We start from the raw sequence: 11,904 nt of genomic DNA, 5'->3' as shown, positions 1-11,904 counted from the left end.
TCAAAGCAAACTTCCTGTGTAGCAACTTTGTCGACGGTCCGTCAGAAACACCAGTGACTAATGGTTCCGTGCATCGCTCCACACCATAGATGTTCCACACCTCCGCATACTGCCGCTGATGTAGAAAAAAAACAATATAATACGATAAAATGCCATTCACGACCGTTTTTAGTCGATTGACTGAATCAATCATTAGATGTATGAGTGTTTTTGATGATATTGGATGTATAAAAATGATATTGATCACAACAGAATTTGACAGAAACCATTGTTTGGTGGCCTGAAATGAGTTAATACGCTTAGATACTTCAAAATCATTGCTCCATACTGACCAATAACTATTTATTATATACTTCTGTATTTCTTGTACTTTTTTCCATGTGATGCTACTTAATACTTCCACTCCAACAAAAACTGCTTGTGTCCGTTTATCCTACTGCATCTGTGTGAGGTTTTCCAGCTGCACAGCTGCAGACAGGATAGCGCTCCAGAGGGTCATCACCACAGCCTAAAAGATTATCGGCTGCTCTCTCTCCTCCCTGGAAGATCTGTACAGTTCCCGTTGTTTTCAGGAAAGCTCTCCATATCCCCAGGCAAACGTTTCAGGACATTGAAAGTATACACTAACAGATTAAAAAACAGCCATTATGCCAAATGCTAAAGTTACTTTTCAGATGAATATTTGACACGATGGATAATATAACACGCTTTTAAAATACAACACAATATTAAAGATGAAACCAGTGGTTTCCAACCTTTTTGTCTTTTGACATCCTACAAAAAGCTGTGTGTCATCGGCTCACATTTCAGATGTCTATGAGTTGTTAACAGCTCCACCAAATAGTGATTTTTTTCCTCCAAACTTCTCACATGGTTTCATTAACTATCTATCTAACTGTATATATAAGTAGTGTAAACTAGCTCCACCTCCAGCAGCTACAACAGTAACATGCTGCTCTAACACTGATGCTTCACTATTAATAATGTAATGATGTCATATATAATAATATATTAGTCAGAGGGACCAAACCACTACTTTTACTGTAATACTGCATACTACATCACTCATAATACTGCAGTACTTTTACTGTAATACTGCATACTACATCACTCATAATACTGCAGTACTTTTACTGTAATACTGCATACTACATCACTCATAATACTGCAGTACTTTTACTGTAATACTGCATACTACATCACTCATAATACTACAGTACTTTTACTGTAATACTGCATATTACATCACTCATAATACTGCAGTACTTTTACTGTAATACTGCATATTACATCACTCATAATACTGCAGTACTTTACTGTAATACTGTATACTACATCACTCATAATACTGCAGTACTTTTACTGCAATACTGCATACTACATCACTCATAATACTGCAGTACTTTTACTGTAATACTGCATACTACATCACTCATAATACTGCAGTACTTTTACTGCAATACTGCATACTACATCACTCATAATACTGCAGTACTTTTACTGTAATACTGCATACTACATCACTCATAATACTGCAGTACTTTTACTGTAATACTGCACACTACATCACTCATAATACTGCAGTACTTTTACTGCAATACTGCATACTACATCACTCATAATACTGCAGTACTTTTACTGTGCTACTTTAACTACATCACTCATAATACTTATATATGTATTTTACACAAGAAGGGTTTTTCATGCAGGACTTTTACTTGTAATAGAGTATTTTTTCATTGCCGTGTTTGTACTTTTATTAAAACTAAGGATCTGCATGCTTCTTCCACCATTACGTCACATTACAATATTTTTTTTGTGAATTGGCCTTTTAATTGTACAAATGTACGACTTACTGTCTTTGCCAGCCTGAGCAAGTTAAACTGAGCTAAGAAAAGTTGTAACTCCTGAAATCATTAAAATGTAAATGAGGTGATGTGAATGTTGCTACTTCATTTTTAATTTATCTTTCATAACTTGTAGGAAACGTGTGTGGTACTGTTGCATGGACATTCTCTGAAAACATGTGGGCTGTTGCTTTCACAAGAAGTTAATCAATGTAAAGAATGTGAAGAATGTAATGTTACAGAAAAAGTCTGAAATATTTCCAAATAACATGGTTTTATTTTGACCCATGGTGACATGTGAGTGTTCACAAGCAAAAGCAGAAGTTTTATGGCATTGCAAACAAAATTTGAATTGTAATATACAGTATTTTAATAATTTGGATGGACATGTGGATACTCTACAAGGAATATGAACTGATCTGAGATGTGTGTCACATTCACACCATGTCTTCTTTAGTTGTCATGTTTCTGTAAGTCATCACGAGGTATCCCAGTGCAATGCAGAGGACGAGGATGAAGAGGACGAGGATGCTAGCCCAGGGCCCTACGACCAGAGCCTTCACCCATCCGCTGCCCTCTGCTGGCAACATGCTGGTCAGACTCAGCATGTATCCCAGAGCCCAGCCTACAGATGCTCCTCCGGCCTGCAAGAACACAAGAGGAGACCCACTGAAACCACATGGACAACTTCTGACACTTGATAAACATGTTAATCTTATTGCCTGTTGACTCCAGTGTGTTCAGAATTTCTCTTTCCCTCTCATCCTCACCTTTTTCTGAAAAGAAATGGAAGGGAATAAGCGCTCATTAAAACCGTAGCGCTCCGTTAAGAGGACCTGGACGAAATTGGAGGCGGCGCAGACGTTCTTCATGTATTTCTCCGACTGCTTTGTCCTTTGTGTCATCTGTGTGGAAACAAAGCAGGTTGAGTTTTTTGATTTGGCACACATCTTATCGCTGCTTGAGATAACCCTTATTTAGTGGGAGCTAATGTTCCGTAGAGTACCTCAGAGATGGTCATGTTGCAGACGAGCCGGATTGCCTCCTTCATTCGGCTAGGGGTCGTGATAGTGATGTTGGTGAGGTGAGTGATGTAGCTGTGGGTAAAGAAGAAGGCAGAGAATGCCTGTGGAGAAGAAGGTGGTGTTGAAAAAAGATACTGAATTTGACAAAACAATAACCTATTTTCTAGGTAGTAATGTGGTAATGATATAAACAGACCTTTGCAATTAAATAGATTAACATGATACTACATACCAATGTACAATTCAAAAGCTTACTTTGGGGAATATAAACAAGTTGTGAAATTAACTAAATATGTCATAGTCATGATGCTCATTGCATCTGTGCAAAACTAAAAGCTTAATCATATAAGGTCTAAAATAAGGAACTTCCGTAAAGCTTTACTAGGAAAAGCAAAGGAAACTGACCAAGCTTTTGATACAGACTTTCGGTATTAGAGGTCATGGGCATATTTCTATGAGTGAGTCATTATTTTTCAGTAAGACCTTCATTCTTGACAGTGTGAGAGAAAGTATGAGGCAGCATTAAGATCATCATGGTGACAAATAAAACTCACAGAAAGTGTAACAGTTGAGGGGAAAAAGACAAACGTGTTTCAAGACAGAGAAAGATGTTAATGCAACACAGACTGAAACTGAAACAGAAGTAAAAATGTCTCTGCTTCCAAAAGGCTCCCTCACCATGAAGCTTCCGGTCACGTTGGGCTGGAAGACCCCATCAAAGGAGCACTTGGAGTAAGAGCAGTTGCGGAGGGAGAACATATTTTTGACAGTGTTCAGGCAGTTAAGGTAATCTCCTGTACCCACTACTGACACAGACATCTGAGGGTTAAACTGGGCCGGTCTGTAGTCCTTAGTGCACGGAGAGTCAAAGACATCCTCCCCTAGTTTGATGGATGTGTTAAACCCTCGTGGGTAGCAGGGGTGGTTGATCTGGGCCTTCACACCTTGAGTCTGACAGACAGAAAAAAGATCATAGTCAAACAAACCTCTGGTAAAGCAGTATATGACAACTGCAGAAGTGACTTCTAGCATATGACTACCAGACTTAATGATGTTGACAGAAAACCTGAGTTATAAAGTGGAGATATGGACTCTAAACCAGCTTCAACAACAATAGGGTGTCAGCCAGGGATGTTTGTTTCAGTCCTGATCTGCTCCTTTGTGGATATAGGTTTTAATCTCCAGTTGATATGTGGAATTTGTAAAAAGTAAGTAGATTTCACAAACATTGGGCAAGAAGGAAGTAAACTCTCAATGCGAAAATGATGAAAACCTTGATGTTTACTGGCAAAATGCTGTATGTAACTGTTACTCTTTGGATGACAGTACCTTGATCAGGTGAGCCAGAAGTTTTCGTAGAAACTGGTCTTGGCCGTAGCACAGGAAGCTGTGGGTGTATAGCTTGTATTTTTGTCCATAAAGAATCAGCTCCATCATATTTTCCTTGCTCTCAATCGTTTCCGAGGTCTCGAAGGTGATCTGAGTGGAGGCGCCGCCTAAATCCAAAGCTCCGATTGCCGCTTTGCCCGGATTCAGCCAACGGCACACAAAACCAGACTGAGAGTCAAGAAAGGACACATCAAGACATACAACAAGAGTATGAATTTATGTAGGACAATGTAGGACAACTATTCCAACACTGAACAGACTTTACTTAGCATGAAACACTGTGTAGTGCAGTGTGGCTAGATGGCAGGTGTCAGTTGGTCCACTGCTTTGGTTCAGGGTTAAGTAGCTCTACATTGTACAGACATTAATAGTCCCTACAGAGTTTATCCTATGCTGACTTTGGTTATTCTCTGACTTTTTCTCTAGCACCTCTAGCAGGTCAAGTTTTCATTTATCTAGTGAAATATCTCAGTATCTACTGGATGGACTGGCACAAGGTTTGGTGCAGGTATAGATCGTTCCCATACAATGTATCCTAATGACTCTGTGACCCCCTGACTTTTCATCTGCAGTCATCATTGTGTAAAATTTCCATTGCTTCAACATTTGGTATTGGTAACCGAGTATTTTAGTGCTGTTGTGCATGTCACATAACTAAACTAATTCTCAAATAAGGCAAGGAAACTGCTAGCCTCACTTCCGGGATTCTCCTTTGGTTTCCTGGCAAAGACAGACTTGAGACAGACTTGAGACAATGTGACCTGTCCTTTACTGTAGCGACTGTTTGAATGCTTTAGGGTGTGATTTCCATGAGCCAACCAGGAAAGACAATGTTCTAAAACAGAAACATTCTACCAGTTCTCACCTTGGCAAAGTTTTCAAGTAAGTAGTTGACGGTGACCCATCCATACGCCCCCTCCTCCTTTCCACTCAGGATGGTTGCATTTCGGAAATTGAAAGGGTAAGACCGCAGCTTGTTGCCCACTTCCTTCAGGACTCGCTGTGACTCAGTGGCGTTGACTATGCTAAAAAGTTTTTATGAGTTAGATGGAGAATGAAACAATATTAAATCCGCCTAAGATCCATTTTATTACATCCATGCATAATTGATGAGGATCTTAGTAGTAATATTAGTGTAATATTCTGTGTTAACAAGAATTTGTACTGACTTCAAGAGCCTCATGCCTGCAGTAGCTCCCAGATAGAGTGGAGTTTGGCGGTGCCTGAATTTGGGGATGTCCTTCACAGCTTTGTCCATGCAGAGTCCCAGACTTTTTGCTGCACCACCATGTTTGCCTGCATAGCTGGAAATGCCCCCACCTTGATATACAGAAAAATCAGTTCTGCTTACAAAGAACTCAATGTGACCTTCTCGAAAAACTGGACTTCCTTGTGTTGCTAAGGTAACACTTAAAACAAGTCAACTCAGGAAAAGGAACAACTGGCACTGAACATGGCATGAACTTTCTTGTGAGGAAGTCTGGCGTCAGGAGCAAAAGTCTTGCACAAGATCTGGCATGCAGACACTGATTTTGTCATATTCTAATAATGTCTCGATACATTTCTATAGGAAGTCATTGTGGAAGTGAAAGGGATTGTACTCTCACTACCCGGACCGTCTGGTGTTAAAAGGTCAGTTGATGAACATTACTAAAAAAACAACTTTGTTACCACTAGTGTTAGCCAAGGAGATAAGGTTGGTTTTCCTTGTCTTGGTTTGACACATCCATCTCAGATATTTGAAAAAAAAAAATGTTTATCTCTCTGTGTTGCAATGGTGAGTTTCGGTTGCCTAATGATGACGTTTCCACATTGATAAGAACACAGCTCTCACACAGTGCTGAATACCCAGAACTGGTACTTTTTAAAATTTGAATGGTGTTTCAAAGTTGTCTCCACTCTGCTAAACAAGGATAGGTTACCAACTGCCTCGGCCCCTCAGATGCCTCAACATCCCCAGGTTCACTATATGGCAGTTGGTTTGTGGTCATCTAATTAACTTCAAGTTTATTTAATACTGTAATCACTACTGAGGTACACTATGCTTGAAATTATAGAGACCTTTGGTGTAATATATCAAGTCTACAAAATATTGGAATAGTCCTTAAGCGTGCAAGTAATATAAAAATCTCCTAAATTCTCTGAAAAAATACAGATGACTTGACCTCAGTGTTCTCAATATTATCTATAGGGGCTATAGACAATTCAGTCACACACTACAAGACTGAAAAACACCTTCTTCCCCCAAGCTGTTAAACTAATGAACACGGCCTGATCCCCTCATCCTACTCACCCACACACACTCACTGATTGTGGCCTACTGTTACAATGAGAATTTGCACCTTTTTATATTGCATATTGCACTTTGTTGCTCTTATAGATTGTTAATGCTGTATTTATGTCTTAAGTTGTTTTTTAATTGTCTTAAATGCTGTTATGGCTCAGGGAGTGCTATCTAAATTTCGTTGTATTGTTGTCTGACCCTCAATATAATGACAATAAAGCTACTAAACTAAACTACTTCAGATAAATAAGCGCATGTTCAAATGCATCAGCATGCTGGCTACAGACCAGTCTACCCACATGTGGTTCTCAGTTTACGCCTTCAAGAAAATATGTGCACCACAAGGAGCTCACCTTGGACATTACACTCGCTATGCTGGGTGACGATACCAGTGCCATTGATCTTGTCAGCTGGCCACTTGTAGATGTACATGGAGGTGTGGGATGAGCCTGCATCCAGAACAATTCCGTACTGAAACAGACAGACAATCAGACAGTCATCTCGCGATATCACATACCTTCTTAAATGACCACATCTGTAAAACCCCTGTGTGTACTTGTATTTCCTGTGTACGTAGTTACTAAAGTACAGGATATGGCTATAGTAGATTGCCTCTCTTTGTTGTCTTACATATTGAATCTTGCCTTTTATGTTTTTAACTAGACATGTTGACTTTGTCTCTGTTTCAAACTTCAAAGCAACCAGTTCTATTCACTGTTTTGGCAAAGGCAGGTTATGGCAGATTTGGCTGCATCTATGAACCCTTTCAAAAATATTTCAAAGTGTCTGTGAGATGAACAAAAGGATGAAAGGAAGAGCACATAAATAAATCCTCAATAAAACAGACAAACAGCTTTTTTTTTGTCTTGTGTTCTTTGTTTGTTTCTCTCTGTCTGGTGTCCTCAATCATGCTCTATGTCACGTCCTTAACATTTTAAGGTTCGGGTAGTTAAAATCTGATTATTTACATCAATTGAAATATTTGTCTGCTACTTTAGAATTATGCTTGCAGTTGGTGACATTCAAATAATCAATTACATATTTAAAAAAACAAAACAAATCCTTTCCAAATAAAACTGCACAAACTTCCAAGTAGCAAAATACCATGAATTACCATGTTCTCTGGAGGCTTCTCCATGTCTTTAGCCGGAAGGACCACTAGCAAAATCCCCACTATTGCCAGTATTAAGAGCACGACCGCTGGGATGGCTTGGGAACACAGGAGACCCATACTGGATGCTGGCTCGGTGCGCTTGGATGCAGTCCCGCGTAAAAGTGCGCAAGCACTTCATTCTCAGTAAAGAAACCCACAGGAATAAGGGGCGTGCATTATATGTCTGACAGCTGTGGGTTTGGTCTGAACTTTTGACGTGTCATTTGCGCTATAAGATTCCTCTTGCCCCCATATGCATGCACACACGCACGCACGCACGCACGCAGTCAGTCAGTCACACACACACACACACACACACACACACACACACACACACACACACACACACACACACACACACACACACACACACACACACACACACACACACACACGCTATCACGCTGATACATTTAAGTTAAGTCAGTTTAATAACAGGAAAGAAGCTTCCTGTGATTCAGAAATCAATAATCACAAGTTATACTGTATGGTGACTACTGCAAGGTACTTTAATCTCTAAAATAAAGAGGAATTGAATTTTTAAAAACTTTTTTAAACAACATTTTTTTCAAAGTGTCCCGTTAGAGCAATGATATGAACTACTGAAGCTCCTACATCCTATAAAGGTGTTTGCACATGATTGATGCCAGAGCCCTAAAATCTGAGCACAATGATAAGCTCCTTCGGGGGTAGTTCAAGGAACAATACAGAAATTAAATGATGTCAAAGGCGACCAAATCCCAGGACAGCTGACCCACTTAACTCGGCAGTCCATTCAATTACACAGGGCACAATTTCTAGTCAAAGGTGCAGATGTTACTCTCTGCACCGTCAGGACGTGTCGAAACACTGACACAGCTATTTACTGTGGTCGTCTTTGAGGTTTCACATGCAAAACCATGCAAAACAGGAACAGAGCGTCACAAACAAGACGTTCCACATTGCAATTGGGGGGTAATAAAATGATGATCTGCACATTCAATGAAAGGTCGCCAATGTGTGTTTTACAACGGCAGTTAGGTTTTATTAAAAGATCTCCTTCTATTGTGCTTTCAGTGGAAGGGATAGATGACTAAATCCACATTTAGTGCAAAAAAACATTTTTACACAGAAGGAGGACTGTGGAATTTTGTCCTCCATCACTTCCATTGTAAACATAATGAAGGGATATTCTTATGGTCAGTATGAACAGGAGGAATGATTACTGCAAGAAAAAAAGGCTTCAATGTTCATGTGAGTTTCTGACTGTTGTTTTAAGACCTGGAAAGTTGTCCTTTAAATGAATGGTGAGATAAACATACAAACATTGACAATACTGATTGATTATGTAGAGAAAAGATTTGAACAAATGAGCTCTTTAATATTTGATGCTGTGTCAGAATAACAGAAACTGCTATTGAGGTAAAAGGGGCGTGTAGAGTTTACTTTGGCTAACAGATAAAGAGTAAGATCCCAGAGATAAAGAACAGATTAATAATGGGTTCTTCACATTTCCCACAAAAAGCACTAGAGGTGAATATATGTAAAGTTAGCTAGAAATAAATATAATGGATAGATTATGTGTAAAAGTTTCCTTTACTTTGTTGGAGTGCAAGAGTGTGTTATTACACTTTTTTGTTGGTGTGAATTTAGTTCCCTTCAGTATAAGAGAAGGCAACATCATTTTCTTGCTTCCCTATACCAAATGACATGCAATAAACAGCTTGACCCTGAAGAACAGCTTTAATAACAGTGAACATGTCTGAATGACACAGGAAAATCATAAGTCACTGCAAACAGTAACATTATCATGAAAAAGGTCAAAAACATGATTCATATTTCTGCTGTGTTAATTATAGGGAAGAACGAGGATTGTAATGTCAGCGTTATTCTTGTGTGGAGATAAATGGTGGACAAAGGCCATTCAAGAAGGGCTGGATGGTGAAATTTGGATAATTTACTATAACTGGTAACTTTTCGGGTAAATTATGGCATTTTAAAAGAAAGGAAATTATCACTGATTTGTTTAAAAGGAGAGTTTGGGGTGAAGTACTGCAAAGAAGCTTAATCATTTTAAAGGTGTTTTCTAATGTTAACTCTTACATACTGTATATATTCTGACCTGTCTTAAGTATTCCTTTATAATTAGTACCTATACCAAATTCATGTTTTCTTTTAGATTGTCACTATTCATTTATAGTGAAAAGACATTCCCAATCACACTATATTATGATCTTATCTAAAAGGAGAACAGCCATAATTATTTCTATTATGGAAGGTTTCATGATTACCATTAACACCCTCTATGTGCAAAAATGTGTGTAGCTGCACAAAAATAAATCATTTTGAAATATTTCAATTTTTGCACTGGGTCACTTTAGGAAAAGTCATAACATTTCAGGCTTAAAGACGTTATTTAAAGTGTTTGAATGGATTTTAAATGTCAAAATGGGTCAAATTTGACCTTAGTAGTATGTAAGGGTTAAATTGTTTAGAGCCTCAAGGCCACCTCACCCTACATGGTCTTTGTGTCCTTTTCAATGTATGGGGTCTGTTAACCTCTGCAGCTACATCGAAACATTGAAACATTGAAACAAATAAAGCAAAAGCTGCAAAAAGCAGTGATAAACTTTTTGCTTTAAAAAATAGAATCCTGTCCGTTAAGGGGAGATCTCTAAATCAGAGCCAAATATTAAAGATACTTTTTGCTCTTTTGCAACTGACAAAGTTTTCTGTTGTGTGATCACTAATAATAAGTCTTTGGTAACATGTATTCTTTAAGTACTTCATAAAATGTTTAACTGGAATAATATGTTTAACTTACCATTTGAAAGTTAGCAGCACATCTGCCTCCAGCTGTTGCCACAGTGATAATAATGCAGCTGAATCCATTCAGACTTGTATCCACACTGACTCCCCCAACAAACAATTCAGTGATTTTATACTGTGGAACATCTGCTCCCTAGCCATTTCAACTCTGAATGGACAAACAATGCCTCAGTCAGTTTAGTCAACTCCATGACTCCTGAAATATTAATGACTTACCAAAATAAGAGCTTTTTCTCTATACGAACTCATAAAGCAGCTATACAGCACTCCTTTCTACATGAGTTGAGTGAGTGCATGGAGTGCATTTTCTGGTGCTGTACTTGTATTCATTATGTTTTATAAGCATTTCATTTAAATCAACTCAACATCTATAAGTAGTAAGTAAACTTCAATTACAGAGTGGTATCTGGTCAAAATTATAATGTTTATAGTCACTTACAAGAGGCCTAACATTCACAAAAATAACAGAAATAATTCCTAATTATTACCAATTTTGTAATATACAAAAATATCAGTATTGGTGAAGGCTTACAATGTTATAGAAGGTTTGTCGTTTCTGAGCTGTAGTGGTCTTAACCCTTTAGAACCACTAGAGTATGCTATACTCTAATTCCTTAGAGGCTGCTTCACAGGACACAGACATGTCTGAATTTGTTGTTCCTGTAGGCATTGAAATAGTAAATATATAGTATAACATCATTTGCTAGAAGAAGTTTTAATGGAGTTTTTGCTGAGGCACTGATGGTGTACCCTTTCTTAGATGTAAAATGTAAAACAATAAGAAATATGCAAAAATGCAATGCTGGACACTGTATTATCATATTCTGTGTGTGCATTGATATGGTGGGGCATAAAAGGCTTGATAAACTCTGATCCCAATTTTATGGTCATTAATGTTATTGTAATAAAATAAAATAAATACGTGACAAAATTCAGTGCAGTAATATAAAATGAAAAAAGCGTCTGCTTCATGTAGGCTGAATGTGAGCTCAATCAAAGCTTGAAAGCTATCTCTGTGTGTGAGTGTGTGTGTGTGTGCGTGTGTGTGTGTGTTTGTGCGTGTGTGTGTGCGCGCGTGTGTGTGCGTGTGTGTGTGTGTGCGCGTATAAGGAGAGCATGGAGTAGTGTACCGAACTGTAGATGACACTGCAGCTTTGTAGTGGGGGGTAATTCTCTGTGGTTGGTATGGTTTGGGGGGGGTGGGGGTGGGGGTGGGGGGGTGATTGCCTGAACAGAACTTAGGGGGTGACACAAATGGTGGTGAGGTCAAGAGGTCAACAACATAATTCTGAAATGCACAGATAAATCAGAAGTGTCCAGGGCCCAGTGGTCCAACCAGCCACCTGATGTTTCCTCTCCAAACACTCGCTCCTCCCCCCCAAAGAGCTGCTACACTGT

The 11,904-nt window shown here is 38.8% G+C and overlaps 1 protein-coding gene across 2 annotated transcripts; it reads right to left on the bottom strand.

Annotated features, from left to right (window-relative positions):
* Positions 1-2,102: 2,102 nt before the first annotated feature.
* On the bottom strand, positions 2,103-10,574 carry LOC133979105 (ectonucleoside triphosphate diphosphohydrolase 2-like). 2 transcript variants are annotated; one of them, XM_062417543.1, is made up of 10 exons: positions 10,502-10,574; positions 7,660-7,838; positions 6,899-7,016; positions 5,431-5,581; positions 5,127-5,286; positions 4,202-4,429; positions 3,551-3,823; positions 2,854-2,973; positions 2,618-2,752; positions 2,103-2,491 (listed from the first exon to the last, which is right to left on the bottom strand). In XM_062417543.1, exons 2-10 carry the CDS (start codon positions 7,774-7,776, stop codon positions 2,285-2,287), a joined length of 1,509 nt encoding a protein of 502 aa, XP_062273527.1. In that variant the 5' UTR covers positions 7,777-7,838; positions 10,502-10,574; the 3' UTR covers positions 2,103-2,284. The 2 variants fall into 2 exon arrangements, with proteins under 2 accessions (XP_062273527.1, XP_062273528.1); XM_062417544.1 differs by lacking the exon at positions 10,502-10,574 and having other exon boundaries at positions 7,660-7,966.
* Between the last annotated feature and the right edge of the window lie 1,330 nt (positions 10,575-11,904).

Source organism: Scomber scombrus, chromosome 4, assembly GCF_963691925.1.
Source record: "Scomber scombrus chromosome 4, fScoSco1.1, whole genome shotgun sequence".
Classification (NCBI taxonomy): Eukaryota; Metazoa; Chordata; class Actinopteri; order Scombriformes; family Scombridae; genus Scomber; species Scomber scombrus.
Note: the sequence above shows the minus strand (reverse complement) of the source record. Positions and strands in the feature narration are given on the sequence as shown.

Excerpts from the sequence above, each read along its gene's own strand:
- LOC133979105 (XM_062417543.1), bottom strand. The coding sequence starts at position 7,776 with ATGGGTCTCCTGTGTTCCCAAGCCATCCCAGCGGTCGTGCTCTTAATA. Across the intron at positions 5,582-6,898 it reads TAGCGAGTGTAATGTCCAAG|GTGGGGGCATTTCCAGCTAT; the intron begins GTGAGCTCCTTG and ends CTGTATATCAAG. Across the intron at positions 4,430-5,126 it reads TACTTGAAAACTTTGCCAAG|TCTGGTTTTGTGTGCCGTTG; the intron begins GTGAGAACTGGT and ends CTTGACTCTCAG.